The 27,466-nt window shown below is 39.1% G+C and overlaps 1 protein-coding gene across 1 annotated transcript; it reads right to left on the bottom strand.

Moving 5' to 3' along the window:
* Positions 1-26,075, bottom strand: RAB12 (RAB12, member RAS oncogene family). The gene is made up of 6 exons (XM_074146281.1): positions 25,819-26,075; positions 12,360-12,420; positions 4,337-4,475; positions 3,736-3,825; positions 2,656-2,760; positions 1-2,131 (listed from the first exon to the last, which is right to left on the bottom strand). The coding sequence occupies exons 1-6, from the start codon at positions 26,060-26,062 to the stop codon at positions 2,018-2,020; spliced, it is 753 nt and encodes a 250-aa protein (XP_074002382.1). The 5' UTR covers positions 26,063-26,075; the 3' UTR covers positions 1-2,017.
* Between the last annotated feature and the right edge of the window lie 1,391 nt (positions 26,076-27,466).

Here is a 27,466-nt window from a genome sequence, read left to right as displayed (position 1 = left end):
GTATCTAAGTCAAATTTCTTAATTTTTATTAAATTCAAAAACTGCAGGAAAAAAATCACAAGTTTCTAAGTACAAATAAAAACAAATCAACTAAAATAAAATGGTTGTCAAGTTAAAACTCATTTTCCATAATTTTCCCTTCCCCGCTACTGCCCACAGTACCATCAGAAGTCCGACAAGTGCTTTAGAAATTGATTTTACCTTACCAATATGATAGTAAACTGTAAGTTTACCATGTAAAAAAAGCAAACCTTTTAGGCACAAGGTGGCAGAAGACATAAGCACAAATATCAACCATGCTTCCTTAATTTGTCAGTTGAAACCCAGGTAATGCTAAAGACCTGCATGGTATTGTATTCAGAATGTCAGAGCTTACTCTGTGAAACATGGGCTCTTTTTTTTTTTTTTTTTTTTTATGTTAACAGTTTGTTGTGTCTTTTTTGCTTCCAGAAAACAGAGGGAAGCTGCTTAAGTCAGTGGTATACCTTACTGGTCAGTGCCAGTGTTCTGGCTAAACAAGTGGCAAAAGTGACAAAATGGGTTCCAGCACCAGAGAATGAGAAGTCGAGAAGCTGTAGTGTGACAAGGACTGGTTCATACTTGCGTTGTCAGTGTAATTAATAGTTTGGCGACCACTTGCTAAGATAGCATGACAAGCAGTCACATGCTATTTGAAGATATCAGCTGGGCTAGGTCATCAGCTGCTCTTCCAACCGAGCAGTGATCAAGGTGAACAACTAACATCTGCTGCTCTTCTAACTACACCTACAGGAACTGTCAAACTGAAAATTAAATCATAACAAAATTAAAACAAGTGTTGTTCCATATTCCAGATTATACCTTTTTACCCATCATTTGATACTTGCCATTCTAATAACAGGTGCAGTTCCATTGTCATTCATAAATACAAAATTTTATTTGCACTTCATTAGTTTAGAAAGACCACAATGTTTTTCAATACCACAACATTCAGGACACACCAAGTTATTCAAATATGTAACTACTGATTTACCACAGCTAAACTAAACAGTGCATTTTAATAAAAGATATACCAAAGATATAATTCACAAATTCATTATCAGACAAAAACCTAACACAGTATTCGCTTGATGGGAATAATTTCCATCATTAGGAAAGAAAATAATTTTACCTTAGGTTCCCTTCCCCCCAACCCTACAGATGTCCAGACAAATACACATATATTCCTTAACACAGGAAAATGTATCATCTTAATTTATTTTTTTTTTAAGAATTTGTCTAGGACAGCAGCATTGCTTTTTATACTTTCTTTTAGAGCTTGAATATATCTTCATTCTTTTATTGAAAACTTAATGATTCTTGCAACCAAGTTTATGCTTATGCAGAAAATTATATATGCTATTTCAGAGTGCAATCTTAGATCTGCACCAGATGTGATATCTTGGTATACAAAGAAAGGGTGCAGCATTAATCGAAATAAATAAAAGACTGCCAAAAATTAAACTTAGCTTTTCAATAAATCCAGTCAGCAGAGGATTCTACAGCCAAAAATGTTTTCACTACATTAAAAGGAAACATAATGTTGATTATGGAAGCTTTGTACATAAAGTCCTCTGTTTTTAAAAAATTTGTCTTTAAAATAGTTAGCAAAGCACCATATACTTATCTTCATACCAGAAGAGCTTCTGCCTGCCTGTTTATAATAACAAGAACTATTACAACATTTATGTCAAGAATAGGTATAGATTTAATTTCTCCTCCTCCTCGACTGGAAGCGTGGTAAATTCCCACCGACTGTACAGTATTTATAACACTGGGGCAATGAATGAAACATCATTGTGAGGGAGAGGGGTAATAATTAAATGTTATAGCTGAATCCTACACAGGATTGCATATTTGCATATTTACAAGTTAGTGTGTAGCTCTGACTCGAATAACAAAGTGCAACAAGAAACTGCCAAATGATTGTAGTGCAGAGTAGTACAGATACTTCCTTTACCCTCCCGCTCCTACTTTTCACTCTGTATGGAGTAACAAGTCAACAGCAACGGACATGTGGCCTTGGAGGAGGCAGTTCTGGTGGGATTTCTGGCTCTGGTTGCAGGGACAGGATACTGTTGGACAACTCATTTCTTATAACATCCAGTGGCATCTTAAAGAAAAGAAAAATCACCTGTAAACAGTCATCTGCGTAGGACTCAGCACAAAGCTCGTTTCAAGAGTTCACTCTCAGCCAAAGCCTCCATTTGAGGATCTTTTGGCTCTTATCACTGAACTATACGTTTTAGTAAGACGTGTTACGAATTTCTTTCAGAAGAAGGTTAGAAGACGTTGTTGAAATAAAGCCACTTCCTAAACCAATTATAACAAATTATGAGAGAACTGCCCACAAATGAAAGCAGGCAAATGTACAGTCAGTTGTTGATATACAGTGAAGTTATACGAAAGAGGAAGTACAGCAAATAGGAGCAGATGTTTACCAAATTCAACAGCAGTATTTATTAACTGAAGCATTCAGCAGAGCCTGTGAACTACATCCTGCCCGCTACATATTAACCAAAAATTTCACCTGACTCTGTGCACTCATCTCCTATGTCCTCCCAACAAGTGCCTGCAGTTATTATTTAAACATTGACCATTTATGTGGTCAGAGGAATTACCACCTGAATATTGTACCTTTTTCAGAATGTCATCAACAAGTTTTAGAAATATTTCATCCACATTAAAATTATCCTTGGCACTTGCTTCACAGAACCGCATCCCAGTTATTTGCTGTGCAAACTGATAAAAGAGAAAATAAAATAACTACATGAAGATATGCATGAACAGCAACAAACAGCAAATATACACTCCCCATAAAACCTTTAAAAAAACCCCACAACTTTCTCCAAATCTGACTGAAATTAATTCAATTAATAAACCTGAATCTCTAATGTACAGCAAACATTGCCGCATACAGCTAATTTTCACTTAAAATTGGCTTACTGGAAAAGCGTGCTGCATTTTTCAAGACTTAAATCTGAGAAATTCATGTCCGGTTGATGTGGATTGCTGCAGATTGCCAAAAAGTCAGAACTTTTCAGAAAAGTTAATCTCAATCTTATTATAAAATGCAGAAAAGGGAAGTCCAGATGTAAGAATTATCCTCAACACTCTAACACAAAATGCTTTACTTCCAAATGCATGATGGGTAGCTGAAGGAAAACGTTTGTGTATGCCCATGCTGATAGCACCCCAATCAAGGTGGTGCCATGAGTGTTATGCTAATACATATTCTCGTCGGGTTCCTTAACACTTTTGGAGTTGGAAAAGAACAAAAGAAACATAAAGATAAAAGTGAGCCAAGTAATCAAGCAGAGACATTGCCTCTCCTAAAATATTACTGAAAAGCAAATGCCTGGAAGAAGGCTCACAAAGATGTCCGGAGTAGAGGTATCTCCATTTGTGATTCAAGTCTTCACTACATCCTCTTTCAGAGCCCAAGAAGGATTAACCCCTGCACTATGGGTACTGTTAGCCAACTTGTAGTTTATTCTTTCTCTAGAGCAAAGACATACTGCTCCAGCAGGAACGCATATAGCTGCAAATTCTATAGAAGTAAGTAAATACCATATGGATTTTGACAGAACACCACCACTCTCAATATGCTCCTTAGGTCTAACAGTCTGAACAAGAGTAGCCATGGACCACCAGCACCAATGCCAGAGCACTTTTGCTTCCAACAGCAACAAAGGATTTGGTTAGACCTATTCTTACCTTTTCTCCCTGCTGCCGAGTAATCTCTCGATCAACTTCACAGTCCAGTTTATTTCCAACTAATAGAAGCTCTGCATCTTCTGACGCATACTGCAATTGAAACACTTTTAATTAACTAAACCTAGAAACGTAAGATTTTGTAATGTCAACACAATATTAAAAGAGGGTAATTCCTCTACTAAATAAGGAACAACAACTACACAGTTTATATGTAAAAGTTCTTCCCGAACATTATTTCAAAACTTTTCTACTTAAATTTTTAAATTGCTTTTAAAACATGACTAAGAATGAACAAAATGATCTTATTTCACAGACAGAAAATAAACCACTTTTTTTTTTCTGCCCCAGTGCACAGGTAAACGTGTAATGTTACAGATTTCCACTGACGATTCTAACTGGGACAATTCTAGTTCAAGGAAGCAGGAACAGACAACCATTTTACAACAAAACCACATTAATGTTAAATCCCGGCTAAAAGAATCCAGTGAAAATTATTTGGCATTAGTTTAGTAATCCTTTATCAAAGAAGCCCTACAGAGTACCTTTGAGGATAAAAAATGCTTCTTAAAAAAGAATGTGAAAAAAAATACTTAATGCCTACCTTATCAATCATTTTCATCCATTTTGGTAAATCGTCAAATGTTTCCTTCTTGGTGATATCATACACCAAAATAATTCCCTTGGCACTTCTGTAATAAGCTGAGGTAATGCTGTTGAATCTCTCCTGACCTGCTGTGTCCCTAAGAAGCAGCAGCAAACATCGGCACAAATATTTCACCAATTTGTAAAGCGCAGAATAACTTTGTTTACATTTTAATAAAAACAATCCCACACTCATTAGACACTCTATATTGAACATTTCCTTCTATATATGTGAATTTCAGGCAAAAAAAAATGGAGCAGTACTTTCAATCATAAAAAGTTTTTGTATCAGGACTATTTATCCCATACTAACTTCACCAAGAAAGGCCACCAAACAGTTGTACACGTGTCTGAGAATGAAGCTGTCCAATGAAAACGTACCAGCAGATGAAGCTGGTTTTGTGTTGTGGGGTTTGGTTGGGTTTTGTTTGTGGGTGGTTTTTGTTTGTTTGTTTGTTTTTTATAGCCCTGAAAAAAAAAATGTAAAAAGAAATGGACACATGCTTATCAAACACAGCCGGACACCCAACTATAAAATGAGCAATGCATTGATCATTATGATTCGAGCTTTCAGAGCCTTTTTGGATGAATCACGGCAATTCAGCCATGGTTCTAAAACTAATGCAGAAGCCACTGGCAGATGTGAATGAAAGAGTCAGCAACCACCATATGGTACGGCTTTTGAAAGTAGAAACCTGGCTCTCACGCTTACATCTCCTAATCTGAGGTTTTCAAATAACATTTCCATTCTCACTTTCAGCATTGCAGGTATTTCAGACAGGGTGCATTTACACTGGAGACTATTTTCTAGCAATGACACCACATCACCTGTACTAGCTACGGCTTATATTCCAAAGCAGATGAGACACAAGGCTTATTTTTTACTGAACCATGAAAACCTGTGAACTGTTTTCAATCATATAATCAAACCTGCTTATGGGAGACTTTTGGCAGTTATACTAAAAAAAAAAAAACCTGGTGCACACCCTAAATCTTAAAATGGGACTGGTATCGCAACTGGAAAGTAAGTTATACAGTACTCCGAAGTGATCAAGCATTTGCTGCTTGAGTTCAGCCCCCAGAGTCAATGGACACTTATGAAATTTCACTGTCAGAGCAAGTCAGAAGATGGACCAAAATTAAGAGTGGATAGGGGAAAATATGCACATGTGTGTTGGGACTCAAAAGTTCAAAAGGAACTCTCTTCCGCAATCACATTTTAGACAAAAGGAGGAGGAATGATGAATTTGGGAATGAGATTAACAATGGAGACCCAAAACACTTGTTACCAAAAAAAAGCCATGTTCACAAAATGCCACATTGATTGTCCCAACAAATTAATTTTTGAAGTCTATGCACAACAAGCAGTAGCATAAATTGTCACAAACCTATCTTGTTCTTCACAACATCTTTAAGAATTTTAACTAAGCAGATTTAGAAGTGAAGTACTTAACTTTCTCCTGAAATTGCCACAAGTGTACTTGATAGCTACAAATCTTTGCTAGTGATTTCACAAAGCAAAGCAGTGTCCACTAGAAAAATATTTGAAAGCTCTGCTTCATAGTCTGTGGAAAAATATTGACTACTACTTCACCGCAAGCCAATGGCATTGCAATATGGGGCAAAAGAGAACAAGTTCTTATCACATCCATTTTTATTTTATTTTTATTCAAACCCCATTCTCTACTCAGAACTTCAGAATTACATTCCTACAGATCTTTGGGACCCTACAGAAAGTGAAAACAGGTAGCCTGTTTCAGTAAGGTCAAGCTCTAGTAGTATTTCAGACCAATTTTAGATGGTTAATTGGTTGCTTTCTTATCAGTAATGAGGCATTTTTATTAAAGTAATACAAGTTCTGGCAGCTGAAATTACAAATGTAAATATTACTCAGATCAAGTAACTCTACTTTCTCTCCATTACTTCTTTGCTATGGTCAGATTTAGTTTTTGAAAGGTCCTTTGGACATTGACTCCATGAAAAATTAAAAAATTCTAGTACAAACCGTTGATTTTCCACATATGGATAACATTGCTTTAGTGTTTATGAACAGACTTCTCAGAATTATGACCTTGTAGAGCAGCCCCTGCCATCTGTTGCTAATCCAGCCGACTGATCAAGCGTATTAAGGATGGGATCCCTTTAGTTCCATTGTTCTGAGCAGACATAACTAGACGGCAGGTGGAAGGGCATACCTGAAGTGGAAGAATGCATCAATTCTAGCTTTGGCCAGAATAATGGAAAAAGTCGTGCTTTTTTGCTGGCCAGTCTTCCCTCTCTTCTGTGTGCCCCTATCAGAACCCAGAAATAAAAAGGCCACTTCAGAGTCACCTGGCTTTGCCTTCAGGTCAGAGCTAAGGACCTTTAGCAACTCCCATCACAGAGGGGCTCTCAGGGTACCAGATCACTCAGTTCATACATTAGGAAAAACAGAGGGGAAATAAACATACTAACGTTCCAATACTGTCTCTGAAGACAGTAATCCACACACTGGATAAGCCTAGGGGTAGGCAATGGAGCCAACTATGCACCATCACACTCTGCCACTCCAGCTGTCTCCAACTCCACATTTCCCCTAGGCTGCTGAGTGCTCTACCTCCAAGTCTAGCTGGTGCTATCAGCTTCCCCTCACCCCACACCACCATCAGGCTCTTTAACATTTTCTAGCATTCCCAGGCTGCTGCTCCTCTCTGTACCCTGAGGTCCTGCACTGTGTAGGTCATTCACCAAAATAAAACACAACTCGCAGTCTGGCTTGCTGGCTAACCAAGACTCACCACATGCTGTGGCCAGTTTAAAACACCCATGGGTAGCCTGGATGCCCACTATGTACGTTAAATGGCCAGATGGCCACTGACTGTCACCTGCCAGTCGTGCTAATTACAGTGGATTATGGCTGACTTTCTCTGCTTTGCTTTAAATCATGAACTTGCTCACACCTCACACAACCAATGCCTCTACTGCCACAGCAAGTTTAAATGAAACCAGTCAACAGGTTTGTGATTGTAAGCACCATATTCTAGTCCTTGCTTCAGCTGAAAACTGGAAGAAAATAAGCTGAATTTGCAGTCTTTAACATTACATTAACATTGTACTAGCCTTCAAATAGTAAGGTGAAAATTGGAAAACTATTTCTGCAGTAAGTAAGTTTAGAATGCAACCCCAAGCTACCTAAATAAGCTGTAGTTTGAGAAGAGTATCAAGCTGATCTTTCACACGGAAAATCTCACTAACAGGTGTTATCTTCTTTTTCATGAAAATGTGCAGTAAATTCTTCCAATATTGAGGGAAAAGTGACAACCCCTAATGCAGAGCTAATATTAAAAGCATATCCTTCTTTTCACGTGCAGTGCTGGAGCAATTTAGTTTGTTTTACTATTTTCATCGATGTATTACACTCCTGCAGCTGGAGTATTTTAATAAGGATAGCTATTGAAGCACCAGTGGAAAGCTGGAAGAAGAGACGAGCATTATTTAACGGGGCTAACAGTACACAACTTCATGAATTTCAGAAGTGATACTAAGTGCTGCTAGTTCTTCATTTGGTCTGGTCAGAATTGACATAATAGAATAAGTCAGTTCAATTTAATTGAAACTCCAGAAGTCCAACTAATAAATTACTACAACTTGATCAATTATTTGGCATCACTGAAAAAGATACAACAGATCACTTTTTTCATGCTAAAGGCAGTTTTCTTTTATTGATTTAAAAAGAAAAAAATTGTTCCAATGGAAAACACTGGTATTTCTAAATTGTCATCAGAAATCTACAGCGTACGACTCTTTGACCATCTATAATCTGCAATAATACGCCGTTGCTTGACTCTGTTTATCTGCTTCCAAAACAGAAACTAGACATCACTCCAAAAATACAAACATTACACCAAACAAAAGGAAATACAAAACCCACACAAAGCCCATTTTCAAGTGTTGACTTGTCATATTCTCACTATTTCACACTGCATAAAATACAATACAAATACAGTTGATCTTAATTAAAATAAGTTTGGATAATTTTTGTTTTACGTGAATATTCTCTGTGTCTATCTAAAACAGTTGCTTGAAACAAACACATAGACTCAAAACTGTCTTTGGCTCTGAAGTTAAATTAATTTTTTATGAGTAGTGGTGTGAAGTGGCAATAGAAAGGAAAATATTTTTAAACATACATAAAAATTTAACACTAATTTAACACTTTCACATGCTCTGTGCTTTTATGGAACCTATAGGCAATATTTTTTAAAATGTTTTTAAATCATTTTAGAGGTTAATTCTACTTGTTAAGCTGATCTTTTTCCTCCATAAAACCCACAAATATATTTAAAATCTTTTATTATAGGAAATAATTTATTTCAGAGGTACTGAATTGAAGGAACTACATTCTGTTATATTTCAGAACAGGTGATCTTTTCCTCAGACTACTCCTCACCCCAGAGATTTTCTAAGTCCATTAGAAAATGCTGAGCTGGCAGAAGGTAAACTTTTTATAAGAAAGCACCAATTTAAACAACCTTCAGAAGCAAATCAGTCTGTTTTCTTGCCAAGTCACTGGCTTCCTTGGGCATTTAAACCTGTAGAAATATCAGAGAGCCCTTTTGGGGAGAGCAGGGAACTGGGTGCAGCGGCAGGCCATCACAGGTTCCCGTAACCAGGTCCTTTCAGAGAGGAAGCCACAGCGACTGCTGCTTGTGTCAGCTGAGTGTCCGGACTACGCAGGTAAGAGGGGACAGTCAGACACCCTGATGTCCTGCTGAGCAACTCCTGGCACACCTATGCTTCAAAGCACCAGAGTGGGTTTCGGATTATTTGGTCTAGTTTTCAAGCTTTGTAAACGCACTGATTCACAGATGCTCGGATTCACTTGGACACTCACCCTACCAGTAATTCTGGTGACTTCACCCCAGGGCCTGAGCTGCACGTACACATCACGTCTCACAGAACGGGTGAGCTTCTGTCAGCCAAGAACTGCAATGTAGCAGCTGATGTAATCTATCGACTACTTCTGGCAGCCCAAGAGGCACTACTGGTGTTCCAGGTGGCACAGAGAAGATGGACACTACTCTGCCTCCTCACTGCTGCTCTACCATTTTGTAATCTAAGGAGCAGGAGATTGTTTCCTGAGGGAAGAGGTACTGGGAGGTAGCAGGGATCGGATAGGAACAGGTAAGCTAGAGGTGACAGACCACAGATGCCTCTGTGATCCTCAGCTCACAGTATGACATTGTGAAAGGAATACGGGAGACAAGTCCAATTTGTGTACTACTCCACAAACAGCCGCAGGTGTGAAAGCTGCTTTCAAAAGCATGTCTTGCACACCTAATTGCTCAATATAGCCAACATAGTACTGCTGCTTTTTCATAAATTCAAGTAGTAGAGGTCTGTGGAGAACAGTCTGCTGATAGGGTGGTCAGTGGAGACAGGTCAAATGACCATAAAACACCAAAGTTAAACTTTCTTTTTAAACTGTTCTTGTTTGATTTTTGAAGTAGAATCAAATGACCAAAAAGAAAAAAATAATCAAACTTTAATGCTTCAAAACCTAAACTCAGGCATTTTAAGAAAACAGAACAGCATAAACTTTAGAAATTATCTGTTCACCAAATAAAATAGTTTTTTCTTAGTAAAGTTACTGTAATCATTGTAGATAAGACTACCAGGAAGTATGAAGCAACCTTCATCCTGTCTCTGTGTAAGTAGGAAAGGAGACTCACTTAGGATCAGCCATGCAGCTTAAGTCTGTATTTTTAAACTTCCAAGTGTTTAACTTGGTAAACTGCTTTCCTCTTTTAATCTAACAGTCGAAGGTACAATAAGGAGTGGCTGAGGGAACTGGGCTTGTTTAGCCTCGAAAAAAGGTGGCTGAGGGAAGATGTTATCGCTCTCTACAACCACCTGAAAGGTTGGAGGGAGGTGAGGGTCGGTCTCTTCTCCCAAGTAACAGGCAATAGGACAAGAGGAAATGGCCTCAAGTTGTGCCAGGGGAAGTTTAGATTGGATATTAGGAAAAATTTCTCCACCAAAATGGTTGTCAAGTATTGGAACAGGCTGCCCAGGGAAGTGGTTGAGTCACTTCCTTGGAGGAATTTAAAAGACATGTAGATGTGGTGCTGAGGGACATGGTTTAGTGGTGGACTTGGCAGTGTTAGGTTTACAGTTGGACTCAATGATCTTAAGGGTCTTTTCTAACCAAAAAGATTCTATGATTCTGTGATTCTATGATAATGAGTTTATAAATTGGCCCAACAACATACACAACATAGTTCAGGATAAAATAGCAAAAGAAGTGGTTATCTAATTGCTTGTCCAAAAAATTAGAGGTATGCCAAGACAGCTTTAAGGGTCTAAATAAGAACAGCATTTTAACAGCCACTGTTGGAGAGAAAGTGACACTTAGGAGCAGGATGTTGTGTTCCTGGATTTTACCATATTTTAAAATACTATCTCCTTACATTGGGTCTTCTCCACCATTTTATTAGCAGGGCTTTGCACAGGAGTAACGGTTAACATTTTAGCAACCTATCAATCTTTAGTTTTAAAAGTTTCCTGTATCCTACTAGCATATTCTCAATATGTGGAAAATAATGGTTTAAACATCTCTTTTCCAACAAAACATCTCTCCTATAAAGTATTTATCCAACATGAAGAAATTGTTTGATAAGCTTAGCACATTTCATAACAAGAATTCATACCAGGTGTACAGTAGCATCTCCATATCAGAATTTTTTGTTACCTCTGTCAGCTCCAGCAGACCCTGGCTAACAATTGCTGGCTCAACTGCCAGCCTTGTGGTCACAGGTTTCCAAACAGGGACAGATGATGGATGAAGACATGCCACTAACATTCAAGTGTTAGGTGACTGATGATACCAAAGATGAAGCAGCAGTTAACTCAGAGGGAAGCAAGACAGACACATGGTGTGACAAACAGAGTTGATGGTGACCTGCCGAGAGGAGTTAGTAAGCTGAATTCACTGCATCCACGTAGTTAAGAATGAGAAACCACCAGAATATCCCAAAAGTGTAACAAGTATATTGAGAGCTTTTTTCCCCTCTATGGATTGTTAGCAGCTTTAACACTTTAACTATGCCAATTATGCACCACGCACTGTTAATAAACCAAAGCTAAGCTTCTACAAAGTAGTATATAAGATTAATGTATAGAACATAGCTGGTTTATTCTTTCATAACAATGTATTGCGCTACTCTGCAAAACAAAAGAGCTCTTAAGTTCAATAATTTCTAAACAATAAAAACTGTATTAATCATTGACATGGAGAATCATTAGCAGGGAACACGAAACCTACTCCAGAAAGGAAAAGCTTTGACTTTCCTCAGACTTTGAGCTTTCTATCGTAGAACATCGGTATCAGTTCAGGTGTAGAGTCTTATTTGTATGGGATCATTTTACTTCTCAGTGCTGTTTAGAGCAGATATAATTTACTTAGTCTCGAATGCCCTTCACTTTGAAGTTATTTATTAAAGTCTCAAAGAAACAGCACTGCCTATACCGAGTTTTAGGAAAACAGTTTAGAAAATACTTCCCAGTTGTTTTATAATTGCTGTTACAATGAAGGTCAGTTTAAAACAGTCCAGAAAACAAAACAAAACAAAAAAATCCCCAAACTGTAATTTCTCTAGTGTCTATTTAGCACAGTCACTTTTTGGATTTTGTACAACTCCTATTCTATTTCTTGTGTAGGTGATATCATTCTAGGAAAAGGGGCTTGAAACCTCTGTGATGCATTAACATTTCAGAAATTACATCCATGTCCTATTTCTAACTTTCTCTCTCCTCCTCCTTTACCCTCACAAAAATCTAAGAGCTATTTGGTTTTGCTTAAGTCCTGTGGGAATGGAGGAGAGAAAGAGCATGATAAGAGCTAAACCAGCTTATAACAGTTAATAGTATTAGACAGGCATATTAATTCATGCTAGAACATAAAAATTAAAACATACTGCTGGTTGCACATTTGTTTTACTTACCAGATTTGTAATCTAATTTTCTTTCCTCTTAGCTCTACTGTTTTGATTTTAAAATCAACACCTATAAATAAAATACAGTAAACAGAAAAGGAGGAATAAGAAGCAAAAGTAATGAGGGTGCAATTTTTTTTTTTTTTTTTTTTTAATATTAACTTGTAACAGTCTGAACAAGCAGAAGAGTTTGCACCACTATGAGTCACCTCAAAAACATCATGGGGATTTGACAAGCGCTATATAGTCTGTGAGCCATCCAATTTGGCAGCATCACAACATACACTTTCCACTTTGTGCAACATTTCCAGCAGCAGGTAAACCCAACATAAACCAGACCCAGTATGTTTGTTTCTCCCCTATTCACCTTGACTGTCAAGGACAAGCCTGCTCTACTTCCAACTGGCACAGATGCCCTGGAGGCATGGAGCAAAACTAATCCCTCCACATCAGTTTTGCTGTCTGTGAACTGGGAACAATGCACATCTGATTTCCACGACTAGATGCTTAGCATCTGTAAAGCAGTTCAGTGCAAGTGCTGCAATTGTGGTTGGTTTATGAAGAAGTTTGTTAGCACTGTCATTCTTAATTCCTGGAAATATTTATTAGCAAACTGCTTAGATTTAGAGCGGGTATTTGACTTTTAAAATTTCTTTTATACCTGTATGGTACTTTTATCCATCATCTCAAAACTCCAGCCACATTTTGAATGCATGCTAAATATCAAAGATAGAACCATGAAGACCTTGTTATACAGAAAGAAAATAATGCTGGCAATCAACACATAAGACATACTATGGTCAAACAATACCTAGACACAAAAGATTACCACCTCAACTACAACAATATTTCATGGTATAGATGTCCTAGATTATCATAGCGTTGTAGATTGTGAACCTGTTCATTTTAGTATACATTTGTATGAAGATTTTTGCTTCAGTTCTCCCTTCTGAACACCATCCCTCCTAACAGTGCTAAATCAAAAAGAGGGAAATAAAAGACAAAAGAACATGGTTCAGACTGGTACACTTAAACTCACACAGAATTTTAGAAGCATAGTGTGTTGGAAACACTTTTGCTGTTTCAAATACAATTGTATACCAAGGATCGGGATGAAAGTGAAGAGGAAAAAAAGATTTTTATTTTCTCCAACAAAACCCAAACATTTTCCTCCTGTCTACCCTTGGTGAAAGCTGAGTGTCCCTGCCAATATTGTCAGAGTCAAGACTGGATTTAACTTTGACAGAAAGGACAACACTTGGCTCTTATGCAAAGCTTTTCTAACTCCTGAAAATTTAGGTAGGGAAAAAATAGTGCATTTTACATCCTGAAAACCAGTTACGTGTTGTTATTTGGCATTCATTTCAAAGTGCATTTAAAGATAGTTATATCTGTAAAGTTGTTAGTATGAGACAATAAAATGGACTAAGTTTTAAAAAACTAGATACACTTTACTAATTGAAGTGCAAAGGATATTTTTAGTTTCCAAAGAAGGTTGCTGCTGTTCAGATAGACTAAATAAATGGAAGGATCACTGATAATCTTTACCCTAAACAAAAATCCCTTCAAACACCTTGCAGTTGCACAATACATAGCGACAAAAGTATTGGTTATCACCATGACACTTGGTCTCCTTCTCTATGTCCTTATAAGCATCTAGCACACATATTCACCAATTCTTGGAGAATTATTCAGGACATTTGATGTTTATTCTTCACTTAGCAAAAATGTACCCCATTCAAACCCTAGTAGGGTTTCTCAGGTAATACAGGAGCTAAAGCGCTAAACTGATCTGTACTAAACAGTCTACAATTTTAGTGGCAATTTTCAAGTATTCATATGCAAATTGAGAAAAGATACTAGAATGATTAAAATTTCAGAGCATTTATTGATCCTAACTTTAAGAAATATTTTCCTACACTTTGAAAAACGACCATCTGTGTTAGCGTAAAAGCAGAAGTGAAATGATCCAGCTAGGCTTTACTATCCAAAATGTGGGAAATAAGAATTCTAGTAATTATTGCTTTTCTATTAATGAGAATTTTTTTAAAGAAACACACATCCATTTCTACTGTTAAAAGCCTTTTCTTTATATAAATGCATTTTAACTATAAAATACAATTGTCTTAATGATCACAGCTTTGTCTACAACAATACAGCAACTTTACTTGCTAAGGAGATAATCAATATTAACTGAAATCGCTTCAAACCTCTCCCTTCTTACCTCTTCCCAATCCTGCCATTACCTCCTACACAATGTACTATATGATTTGCCGTTCATCTGAGAACTCAGGTTAAAAAAACAAACAAAAAACTCTCGCTTTTCTCTCCCACAGAAACAGAAATAGAAAAAAGAATCGAGGATGCTCATACAGGTGGGTATACTTGTCTTAGGCTAACAGTTATACTGGCAGAGGAGCTTGGTCTGAGCAGAGAGAGAATACAGCTCTGCAGTGTAAAGAAAAAATCTTATAAAACAAAAAAAGAAGTCTAAACTGCCTCTGATCCAAAATTGTGTATTAAAAGCCATCTCAGAAATTTCATGCAAGTTTCACCAACTCCATCAACAAAACATTTTTACTTTTACAGATGTGGTTCATACACTGCTGTCTTTCAGGAACTAAAATTTTTGTTGTTTTTTAAAAGGAAAAATAAATAATGAACTATGGAGAGAGTAAATTTTCATCTCAGGACTTCCTGGTAATAGTAGGCACAATGCATGAATGAAATGAAGTAGAAAAAAGCCCACCTGTTAAAAAGATGATGTCAAAATAAATAATATGTTGACGACACTGTTGTTTCAAAGGCAGATCTTTCTATTAATCATCTTAAAGTCACACCATGAAACATTTCCCCTGCTGTTAAATTTTGCAATGAACAATGCAAACCAGTAGCAGTTTTGGAAAAGCGCGTTCTTCTACGGAACTTTTTGAACCATTTAACCCTTAAGTCAGCTTGCCAGAACTAAGCAAAGGTTGCTCAACTGCTCTTTATAATTAGTAATGCTCTGTAGGCATCAACGCAATACCAAAAGCTTCATGTCTGCCAATACTGAAGGAAAAACACCTGGCAACTTTCCTTTTGCACACGAAGAAACAAATTCCTAAGCCTGCCGGGTTTCATTACCTTGTTTCACTATAGACCTGCCAAAGGTAGTGCTTTGAGTTTACACACAAATTAGTAATTCAATTAAAACACCACCACAATCATTTGTTTTCCACTTCAAGTATCATCTCCAGTTCAAAGTTCAATGAAACAAATTATTTAGCTTGATTAAGGTCAATGAAAATCTCTAAATTAAAAGTTTTGCTATAGGTACAATTACTCCAGCTATTAAAAACAAGAGGAAAAACTGTTAATATTCTTTGAAAGTCAATCAGGAAACTAACACTTTCCACTACTACAGATAACAAATACTTATTAGTCACACATGACATTGAAAGTTAGACAACTGTACCTTTCCATTCACATATGCTAAACCTGTCCTATATGTTCCTTATATTTGCAGTTGTAGAACAGAAGATTTGGACCAACTGCTACAAACTCCCATTCTTCAGCAAAATAACTGTGAACAGTTCATTTAAGCATCTCTAATCAGCACAGGATAGAGAAAATATTAAATCTGCTCTTAGAAAATGGTGTGTTTTTTTTTAAAGAACTGCTTTGTAATACTACAGTAGTGATGCCAGCAAGATTTAATAAATTCTTTAAAATCCTTGCTTCAACAAACTCTTAATTTACAGTTGCTCTAAGCAAGATATGTCTTTCTCAGTCTTGCTAAACCTAATTCTAAGACCTCTTTTCCAAGTTTCATGCTGTTTGTAATGATACTGGTAGCCCTCGCAGTTACTACTCCCTCAAGGTAGATCCCAAACTGCAACTTTATTAAACTGGTGCATTTCTTCTGTGTTCAGTCCTGCCAGAGGCTGCTCCAATCTCGAAGCTATATAGCTGCACAAACAGCAGTGCGCTAGAAGGTATGTGCCGACAGACAGGATTTACTAGCCCTGGCATAACACCCTACTAGCACAGCTACACCAACCCCTTCCCCGCAGCGTGCCTCCAGTTATGGCGGGTGTCCCCTAAAAGGATGTCCACAACAGCTAATGCAAACGAGCCACTTAAGCACCTTGTGTCCTTAATTATGAAATTGAACTGAGGTCATGGGTTTATATACAGTTCAATAAAACAGAGGAATCAATAATTACTGTTGACAACAGCATTAAATCTGAGCAACACTTCTTATAAAAAGAAAGGGTTTTAAAAGGCTCTCTTTAGCTGCTACAACACTGGCAAACCATTGCTGGTTTGCACACTACCTACTTTGCATTTTAAATGCCTGCTGGCTCATTTATTGTCAAGGAATAACCAAAGGTACACATGCCAGTGGAGCCAACAAGTGCATGTGCTTATGACCATACTGAAGCGTGGCCTCTGCCAGGTCAGTGATGCGAGGGGAACCGAAATGCTTCTCACAATCTCCCCTCCCATTAAAAAGTCAGCCTCCTCTCCAGACATCAGGCTTGCACGTACCACAAGCAATTAATGCGTTGAGTTCTTCTAAGATTATAACACTCGCACCATGAGTAGATCCAGACCACCACCTCTCTTTTTATGAATTAAAGGTGTGCATTTTGGATGTCAGACTTTGATCCCCCTTTTTCTCTGGAAATCCAAAAACTTCATTTTTTTAGGAAACCAAACACACATCCCATACACATACAAGAACTAACGGAAAATGCACAAAAATACAGATCTCAGCCTCTGGTTTGGGTTTCTGATTTTGTATCTATTAAGCATTTCAAAATATACCGATTCAGCTTGCCCTACCACTTCAAACTGCAAATGAGCTGCTACCCTCTCCCTGCAGGTTAGATATATGTCAAACAGGGCATTAAGTACAGTAGCACTTATGTGGTGTGTATAAGGTAAGATTATTAGTTAAGTATTTTCAACATTTTATACAAATCACATTGTTTTTGTTAACAGCACACAAACTTTAGGTTAAAAATACGCTTCGTGCAAACAAGAACATGTATTACAACATGCACTCAAATGAAACTATGCTTTTTCCAGAAAAAATAAAGGGCTAGTAGAATTAGAAGGGTTTTTAAAAGTATATTAAACACACAGCTAAGCAAATTGCCTGCACTCCTTTCAAAAATAAACAGCCTTAAAAGAAAGAGAACAGACACTCAAAATAGAAGTGCACTAGCACTAATGAAGTTCTAGATAAGGGCAAGTTGGTGAGGATGACGTATCTTGTCACTGAACCAAACTTGAGACTGTTCCAAACTTGAGACTGAAATCCAATAAAATTAAGTCTAGCCCAGAACAGATTATAATATATGAATTTCTCAACCCAAACAGGAACTAAGTTATCTACTAAAGCACAAACTGAAACACACACAACTGCGTCTACCCTCTCCCTTTAAAGCTAAAAGAACCTATTTAGAAATAAAACAAATAGCGAAGAAACTTCTTACTATTCATTTTTCATTGGGTTTTGGGTTGGGTTTGTTGTTTTGGGGATTTTTTTCCTCAGTGGCAGAAAAAGGAAGTGGAAACTGTTTTGCTTAATGAACGCAGAGTGACCTTTCAGAGGCCAAGATTTCCTGATAACTAAATTAAAGGAGGAGCTGGGAAAACAGATGCAAATAGAGCACAAAAAATTCCCCTCCAACTAAAATCAATTCCAATAGATTAAATTTTCAGAAGCCTATTAGTGATTTGCATCAAAGCAATCCAATCAGTGGAAAATAATAAGACCACATTTAAAGAAACACAATCAGTTTAAAAATTCAGAGGTTGCATACTAATTAACCATTAGAACAGACATATAATTCAAAGACTATGACAGTTTATTTAATTTGGACATCTGACAGCATTATAGAGACAAATTTTCTTACTTCTGCTACAATTGATGACTGAGGTCACGTTCTTTTTGAGGTAAGAACCATCTTTGTTAGTCCTGGCCTGTAACTAAATATAGTAAAAATGTTTACACCTATCCAGAAACTCCTAAAGCCAATGAAAAGGAGCTCAATAGCTTTGATACTGATTTCTACCGTCTTGCCTTGGGCGCAAAACAAGCAACAGCAACAGGTATATGGCAGGGGAGAGGGGGAGGTTAGGAAAACTGTTTCAAGAAAAAAAAACAACCAAACACCAAAATCATTGTATCTTATTTTAATCGAAGCTGTAGGACATGCAGTTAATTTCACAACACACTAAAGCAGAAATGCCTCTTTGAAACTGCATGTTATAAATTTAAAGATTTTAAAAAGAGATTTGGAAGCATTAAGTGTTAGTCAGATACGAGCCAGTTTGGGGATTATTTTAGAGGCAGGTAAAGGAGGTTGGCCATCAAGCTTCAGTGTGTAATTCTAGAATGATTAACATGCAGACATTTGAGACTGCTTGCCTAAAATAAAAGTGTACCCGTATCCCAACTGGCAACTGTGCTACAGACCAGAATGAAACAGATATACCAACAACAGGAAAAAAAAAAAAGAAAAAAGAAAAAATTTGGTAACATACACGCAGTGACTACATTTTGAAGATGTAATAAACCATCAGTGATTTTTGGATGTCCAATATACAGCTTCTAAACATCTCAGATGCTTGGTACTCCCAAACTCAATGAAAATGGAGGAAGTTATAATTTCTTTACATTCTTGTGGACAGTAAAATTCTAAAGCCTTTCACAAAATGTCAGCTTTTGATACTATTTACAGTACTAAGTTCAAAGCATGCACAAAATTTTGATAAACAGAATGAGGTGGAAGGGGAGCATGGAAGGAATGATACTCTCTGTGCCTTCTTGAACAAGATTTATTTTCAAAACCTCTGATTACAGAACAGGAAAACATAATGAGCTACTGGTCTACAACTACCTGACCTAAAAGGAAAATTACGTTTAATTTTTCTTCAAATTAATTTGATGAAGAGCACTATCCAGATTTTAAAAAGGCAGAATCTATTTCAAAATGAGACTGAATTTATCATTTTGTTTTGAGTATCAAGTTTCCCACTCTTTGGGGTAACAGAAGAAATAAGTTGTAAAACTGTCACTACATGCTGTTAAATAGTTGCAATCTTAACAACTGGGAATATTAATCCTCTTTCTTGTTTAAGGACAGCCTAATGAAGAAAGTTTACAAAGACTTCATGATTTTTATGATGAAAGGCTCTCTAAAGAGTCTGTGCCTTCCATTTTATGGTTTAGCTAAAACCACAATTACTCTGCATTGTTCATGCACTGTTTTCATTAAATGAACATTTAAGCTCACAACTCCCAGAAAAAAATAAGGAAGTCCATAACCGAGAATCACAGGCCCTACGTGGTTGTTTTTTTTTTTCTTCCTGACACGCTCAGCTGTTCACAGCAGAGACTGAGTTTGACAGCTGCATTCCACTCTCCTTGCAAACTAAACTCCACATTCAACACCATTCAAGTGGCCTCTTCATTTTGCCTGTTGTTTTACTTGCGTATTCTCATATATGTACCGACTGGGGACTACAGGGCACTCTGACAGTTCTGTAGTGTTGCTATAACCCGGCACCTGAATATTTCTATCAGCTGAACTTAGCATCTAGTTTACACATGAAGAAAACAAAGTCAATTTCAAATTTACTCTTCTTCACAACCTCTTGGTAATTAAAAACTCCATACCTCCCCAAAACCCTATTCCTGGACCTTGATAATTTATATTATCAACCTACTACATCTTCCTATTTCAAAATATAGTTTTGTCACCTGATGAGGTCTCAAACGTTTATGCATGGAAAACAATTGCTGACTACACCCAATGCTGTAAAATATGCTTAGCTGGCACATCCGAGGCAAACAATGACTGGCCCAGGTGCTTTCAGTTGCTGTAGTCTCTAGCCTCAATTACAGGTGACAACATTGCTCCTAAAGCTGAAAGGCAGCTGCCAGGGGACACAGGCTTCTGTTCCCTTCCTCAACTAATGGTTACACAACTGAAGACAAATAAGGCAGGTTCATACATGCTCCCTAATTATCTTAAGGTTTTGTGTAAGACAAAATTGTTTTCTGTGTGAATTTCCAGCCTCCTGCTCTCCTCTGTTTGTAGTTTGTCAAGTAATTGCAGCACACCATCAATGAGATGCTTTGTTTGTTTTATTTACGTTATTCTGCACTAGCCCAAAAGCCAATATATAAGAACAGATATGTAATAACACCCTGGACATGCAAAGATAAGAAGGATCAATTCTCACAGAAATACTTATCACTGCTCAGAACTTTCCTCCTTTTTTTTGTACAACAGGAAAAATTTCTCAGTACGAGTACAGAACTGGTTTTGGGTATAAATTAAGGACATCTTACTGCTACTTTGTCATGATGTGGTAAAGTAAGAGAAATCTATTTCTACCCTTTCTTCCCTCTCACAACCCAAACAAAGTTTTCAGTGCCATCGTATGGAAGGGAAAAAACAATCTTTACAGAAAAATTAAAATGAATTATACTTGTTAGAAAGAGCCCACAGGCACAAACAAGTGTAGCAAAGAGATAAATGTTTTTCTACTTGATGCAGAATTTTTTCTGAAAATTTTATGTAGATTGTTCTTCATCTCAGATTACACCAAATAACTAAAGTTGTCTTTAAAACACAATTTTTATTATGATTTACTGAAAAATTGTTTTTCAAATGGTTAGTAAGCCACATACCACGTTTACGGTGCTTGTGAGAAAAAATACTGACTGGGTAACTGAAAAACTGAGGAGTAACTTAACAGGCAGTTCTGAAAAATGACCGTTTGATACTTTTAAAATGAATATGCTGATCCTTTTAAGTTAATATAATTATGTCATACAGGAACCTTATGGGAATGAAATTTAACATTTATGTTAGTCCGCATTTTTTAAGGATAAAGAGAATGAAGAAAGGGTTTGAATTGTGACAGAAACCCCAAACATACACATACATACATATAATTATAAATGTGTATATCTTTATATATCATATATATGTGTATATATATTAAAACCAGAAGCTGCCTTACTTAAGATTGCTCTGATAAAAGATAAACCTAAAGTTTTCACCATTACTATTGTTTATTTGATGGACATTAGGCATTTTGGACAGATGAATATTTTGAAAAGAACTGATAGGGAAGAGACTGCTTGGAAGTAAAAGCTACGGAGCTCTGCAAATCTAATGACTTCCCAACTTACACACCATTTCACACTAACATCAAAGTAAGGTGAAACAAGGTCAAAGATCATTTTTGTGAAGTCAAAGGCATCTTACACCACAGTGCATTTGCATGCTACTGGTCTGGAACCCACAGGCTACAATTAGTCCGAAACATCACAGGTCACAAGATTCCCATCCTGACCCACAACAAACCTTCCCATTATGACCTCAGCTGAGCTGCTCTACCTACGATTTTGCTTGCAAACCAGGACACTGTAGTGTGTCAGCCAGCAATGAGCCTGCGTGGGACACCCAAACTCCTCTGGTATTATCAAGGGCAAGGTCTCTTTCCTGGGATGCTTTCAGACCTGGTGGAAAAGAGCTGAAGGATAAGACTAGACCTCAGAAACTTTACAAGCTAAGCCAGCAAGTAAAAGAAAAGCCAAGGAGCTCAACTTGAGTTGAGGGTGCAGGTGAGCTAGCCACCCAAGAGGTGAGTCAGTGCAGGGCCTCAGGTTTGGGTGAGCAGGAACCTCAGGTTCAGAGATTAAAACCCAGGGAGAAGCATGATGCCTGCAGCAAAATTGGGTGGATGGGAAATACTGCTGAGTATAGGAATTTTGTAGATCTGTCATGGAAGAAAAACTGCAGAGAGATGGGGAATGAGCTAAAATTTGGTGGATGCAGGTAGGACAGACAACCGTGAGACTGAGCAGTAGTTGGACAGATGGAGGGAAGAGAACAGAGGCCTTTGACTATTAAGTAAAGGGACTCTGATGAAAAAGAGGGTGAGATAGCACCATTAAAAAAAATAATAAAATTATAACATCACCACTATCTGAATTAAGATGTATTTCTTTCCAAATAAGAACTACTTGAGGGGAGGGAGGGAGGAGAGGAAGGGGAAGAAGCACCTTCACCACCCATCTTTGAACCTTCTCACAAATGTGGCAATGAGTACTTATCTGCTGTCTTTGGAAAGATCATCCTTTTTCAGGACAAATTTGGCATACTTGTTTTTAATTGTCAAGAGTCTGAAAAACCTCCAAGCAATAGTTTTGGATTCTGCTCCTGCATGAATAATGCAGGTGTGTGGGGGTCAGGTAACAAATCATAATCAGGGATTTTTATTTTAAAGGAAAAAGGGTGTCTGTATATATGTATACAAAATGTTTGTTGACAGAGCTAATATGACGCCATTGTTACCCCCACATAAGCATTCCTCCCTTATAGAAAACAAAGTTACCTTAACTACTTTGGATTCAACATTGGCACGAAAAGAGTGATTTTACATCATCACAGATACTGAGGAACATTTCTAAAAACAATTTCTTTGCCCAAACAAGTAATAAAAATAAGTTATAACCTAATAGTAAGAACAGACATTCAGACCTAGCACATAAAATTGTAAACAACATCTATTTCTCATCTGACAACCACATGCAAAAATCAGTAAATATTTGAGCATATTGAGTATTCTCAGTACTATGTAAATAGCAGATTAAGTAGACACAATATCCTATGCAACTAATTTAATGCCCAAAATAAACACATCAAAAGAATTTTAGATCAACAGCACTTCGTGTGCGGTTATGAATAATGCGCTGAAATCTGCCAAGTTATTTTTGAACACTTTCAAAGAACTTCAGTATTTCGAGATGGGACTGAAGACATGTTGATGTGCTTTTATTATAGAATTTACTTTACCAGTCTGGCAATGTAGTCTTCTTAAATTAGCATTAAAATACTGTATCTTTTTAAATTGAATCCACACCTCCCATTTTCAGCAGAAACACTCCACTTTTCAATGACATGGTGTTATTGTCCTAAACAGCACTAAGGGCTAGAAGAGAGCCAAAGGCTTTGGACAATTCTTCCACTACTGGAGAAGACCTCCAAGTAGCCTGTATACTTTCATACAAAAGGTTAGGGTGCTAAACGTTCTGTTTTGCCTATACTTCCACTGATTTAGTATAAAAATACAAACATGAGGTTGAGACCATTAATATAAAGGTAAGGGAGTAAATATGTATTTAGCATTCCACTTAAAGTACAGCTTTGCTAATAAGAGGTAGATACAGCAAATTTTAATTGTGGTGTTTTTGTTTTTTTTTTTTGGTTACATATTCTTTTCAAATTTATTTTCAAGGTGTATTCTGTTTGCATAACTGAAACTGGATCAGTCACAGGGTTTTCAACAATGTTTCAAAACATTCACCACTTGTAATTCTTGAAAACCTCTACAGTAAGTGGTGACAAAGAAAGAGCTTTATGATTTCAACTGTGTATCAAAGTCTGACCTCAGGTCATTTTAGAGTGTGGGTTATTTTCAACCTACATGAAATGTAAATAGCAGAGGTTACTTTTTCTTACTCCACGGAGCAAAAACAGGAAGGTGCAAGCCGACTGTGAAAAGCTCTTTCATTTAGCAGTCAAAAGATCTGGGGGAATCTCAACAGCTCTCAAGTTTAGTCAGAGGACCTTGAAAGAATGCCATTACTGTGAAGTCTTTCTACATGTATTTTGGCACATGTTGATTTCCCTATGCTGCTTTATGTTGGCACACTTTGTACACCAAACATTACATAATCTTCTGTCTAGCAGCATACCACCATTTATTTCCTGTTTCTTTTCTAAGATAAGGAAGCTTCCCTGCTTCAATCACTATCTCAGTCATCTAGCAAATCAGTTTTGCTTACAAGGCACCAGACTGGAAGTCTGGACCGGGCTCTAGAGTACCTCCTCTCCCTTCCCAAGATTCACGCCAGGAAACTAACCCCAGCTACGGAGAGCAGCCCAGCCTTGAAGGAACCCTTAATGTAGGTCAACACAAAGAAGATGCACGTGAGTTCAAAACAATATATAGACTTGGAGAATTTAGAAAAAATACATTCCACTATTAGTTCTACTTCCTCACCTGTACCATACATTTAATTAAATCTGTTCTTCCACAGAAGCCATCAGCATTTCTTCATCACGTCACTTAATGCCTCTATGCTACCACTGTCTTTCTAACTTCTACAAGGTCAAGTTTCCAACTTCAAAACAAAAATATATTGACACTAACAGTGCCAATCTGCACTACCAGATTTGGATTTTTAGAGGACCTAGGAAAGAATGAAACAACTGATAAAATACACATTAAAAGGAAAGTAAGAGTAACTGTGTATTATTTTGTCACAGGAAGATAGTTTTGAATAGCAATAATTCAGCTTCTAAAAGGCTTTCCATCAGATACTATAAGTTTCCTCACATTCCAAGCTACACAATTAAGCCAAGCAGACATATTTTCCAATGACACAGACTTAACAACTGCCTTGCTGCAATACTCAGGAGTTCAACCCCAAGGATAGGACTCCTAATAACAACGCAGACTAACTGGCTTGTTTTCTTCCCTTTACGCATTTGTGTATTAAAAAGACAGCAGGCATTAAATTACCTCCAAGACTCATAGAGATGACTACACCATGAATAAGACAGCACACTACAGAAAGAACTAGGAGGTTGCTCTCCAGTTAGTTGTGTGAGGAGCAAAACACACAGCGTGATCAGGAGTTACTACGCTTCAAGAAACAAAACATTAAACTTTCTGACATCTACCATCATGGAGGGCTTCTTGATGAAGGCGTAACAGCAACCTGGAGTTAATCAGACTATGGTCTGGAAGACTATCTGAAGTCCCATCAACTATGTTGTATACACACTGTGCAACTTTTAACAACTCCCAAAACACTTCTGTTCCCCTGCATGAAACATCTCAGACTTGTGCACAATAACCCATTTTACCAACCATCCCTAATTTTATTTATTATTTTTTTAAACTGTGCTTTTTGTTTGTCATTAGCGAGGCTGAAACAGGATACCCCGACACCTTCTCAAAACTTGCCAGGATAACTAGGCCCTCCGCAATCTTTCCATGGAGAGCTGGGCACCCTGGCACCAAGGGCTCCCCCCACCACTTAACCCCCGGGGGCTTCCCACTGCGAAGCGGCACAGGGCCGAGCAACCCACCCGGGGCGACGCGGGAAGGGGACGGGGACCACCCTGAAGGGAAGGAGGGCTGGGAGGCCCCCGAGGGGGACAACCTCGGGCTGGCATGTGGCGACAGGGGGGCCCACACTTGGGGGAAGAAGGCGGGAGAGGGGCCAGGGAAGGCGGTCGCCACACCGAGCACCGTCTTTCCCCGGCCGGGCCCTGCGGCAGGGCGGGCACGGTGAGCAGCGGGGCGAGGACGCCCCTCTCCCCCAGGTCGGGACGGGACGGGACGGGACGGGTCGGGGCGCGGCTCGGCGGGCTCCCCTTACCCACGGTGGACTTGCAGGCCTCGCAGAAGGTGTCGTCGGTGAAGCGCTCCATCAGGCTGGTCTTGCCCACCCCCCGCGACCCGATGATGATCACCTGCAGCTTGAAGTCGGCCGGCCGCGGCGGCTGCTTCCTGCGGCGGGACTGGCCCCCGGAGAGCGCCGGCGACCCCCCCGCCGAGCCCGCCCCGAGGTCCAGCCCGCCGCCCCCTACCCTGCGCTGCGGCAGCCCGGAGCCCGGCTCCATCAGCGACGCATGCGGCGCCGCCCTGGCGCCGCGCTCCCTCCCCGCTCCCGCCCTCCCCGCCACCGGCGCCGACGACTGCGAGGCAGGGGGAGGAGGGGGGCAGTGAGGACGAGACACGGCCGCCGCCCGGCCCTGCGCCCGGCCCGGCCCGATGGGGAACGGGAACAGCAACAGGAACGGGAACTGCGCCGCCGCCGGGAGCGGCGCGCCCAACCCGGCGCCCGGCCGCCCAGCGCCCTCTACCGCCCCGGAGCCGCGGCCCTGCGCCGCAGTGCCGGGGGCGGGGAGCGGCCGCCCGCCCCGCCCTTCCCCCGGGGCTTAGGCCGGCCGAGGGTTCCAGCCGCTCGGCCGAGGGTCCCCACCCGGCCTCCCGCCTGTGTGCCGCCCGCGGGGGGGGTGAGGACGGAGGGAGGGTGGCCCCCCCGCCTCAGGGCCCGGCGTCCGTTGGTTCAGCCCCTTTGATGAGGTGAGGGGTGGCGGGTTCCGGCCTCACATGCCCGGGGCCTGCCCAGTCAGGCCCTGCTTCGAAGCCCAGTGCAAGCTGTCCCCTGAATTTATCTTCAGTTAGTCCGGCAGACCGTGGCAGGAGGTGCCGTTCTGCTGTTGGCCACGGCTGGATTTCGCTGTGGAAGCCAAACCAAATAGCGTGTCCCTGGGCACGGACCTTTTCATCCCCACCACCCGTGCTTGTTCAAATTCCAAGGAAAGGGAAAAATGGCATTAGCAGAAGTAGTGTCGTAAATCATGTGAAGGCAAATGATCAGGATGAGCGTTGCTCACTGTAATTTTTGAGGAAATTTCCACCTCTCTGAGCACTAAGGACCTAGATTTCACAGAATCCAGGTTTTTCAGCAGCAGCTGGTGGCAAAGATGCAGGCCTGACTTCTAGACGTAGTAAGGATTCATGCTTTTAGCTGGCGTCTGCAGGTAGGTGCAGTATTATTCTGCACATTAGAGGTGAGGGCAGCCAAAGCTAGTGGGTATTTGAGAAAATTTTGTCCCATTTTTCTTGATTTTCAGTACCATTTGCAAGCTAAGGAAATTCCACAAGGGAATGTCAAATTGGGCTTTATGCTTAGGAAACCATTGCTGTACAGGAATGATTTTCTCAAGAGCTAATTTTCTTCAAGAATCAAGAGACAGTTTGGCAGTAAGGCTATCTTGTCACACACAAAAACAAACAAACAAAAGAATAGAACTATTTTAATGCTTTTCTTAATTGTCGCTAATTTTCATCACCAGAAGTCTTGGCAGTTCTTCAAACAAGTAGCATGGTCTAAACCTTTAAAAAAAAAAAGCTTAACAAATCGATTCCAGCACTTCTTGTGTGTTACTGTCACCCCACCCTCTTCTTATTGATTATCTGTAATGCTATAATTAGGTATTTGAAGTGGCAATCCATCA

Source organism: Numenius arquata, chromosome 4 (assembly GCF_964106895.1).
Source record: "Numenius arquata chromosome 4, bNumArq3.hap1.1, whole genome shotgun sequence".
In the NCBI taxonomy this organism is placed as follows: Eukaryota; Metazoa; Chordata; class Aves; order Charadriiformes; family Scolopacidae; genus Numenius; species Numenius arquata.
The sequence above is the reverse complement of the archived record's forward strand: the minus strand, read 5'-3'. Positions and strand labels throughout refer to the sequence as shown.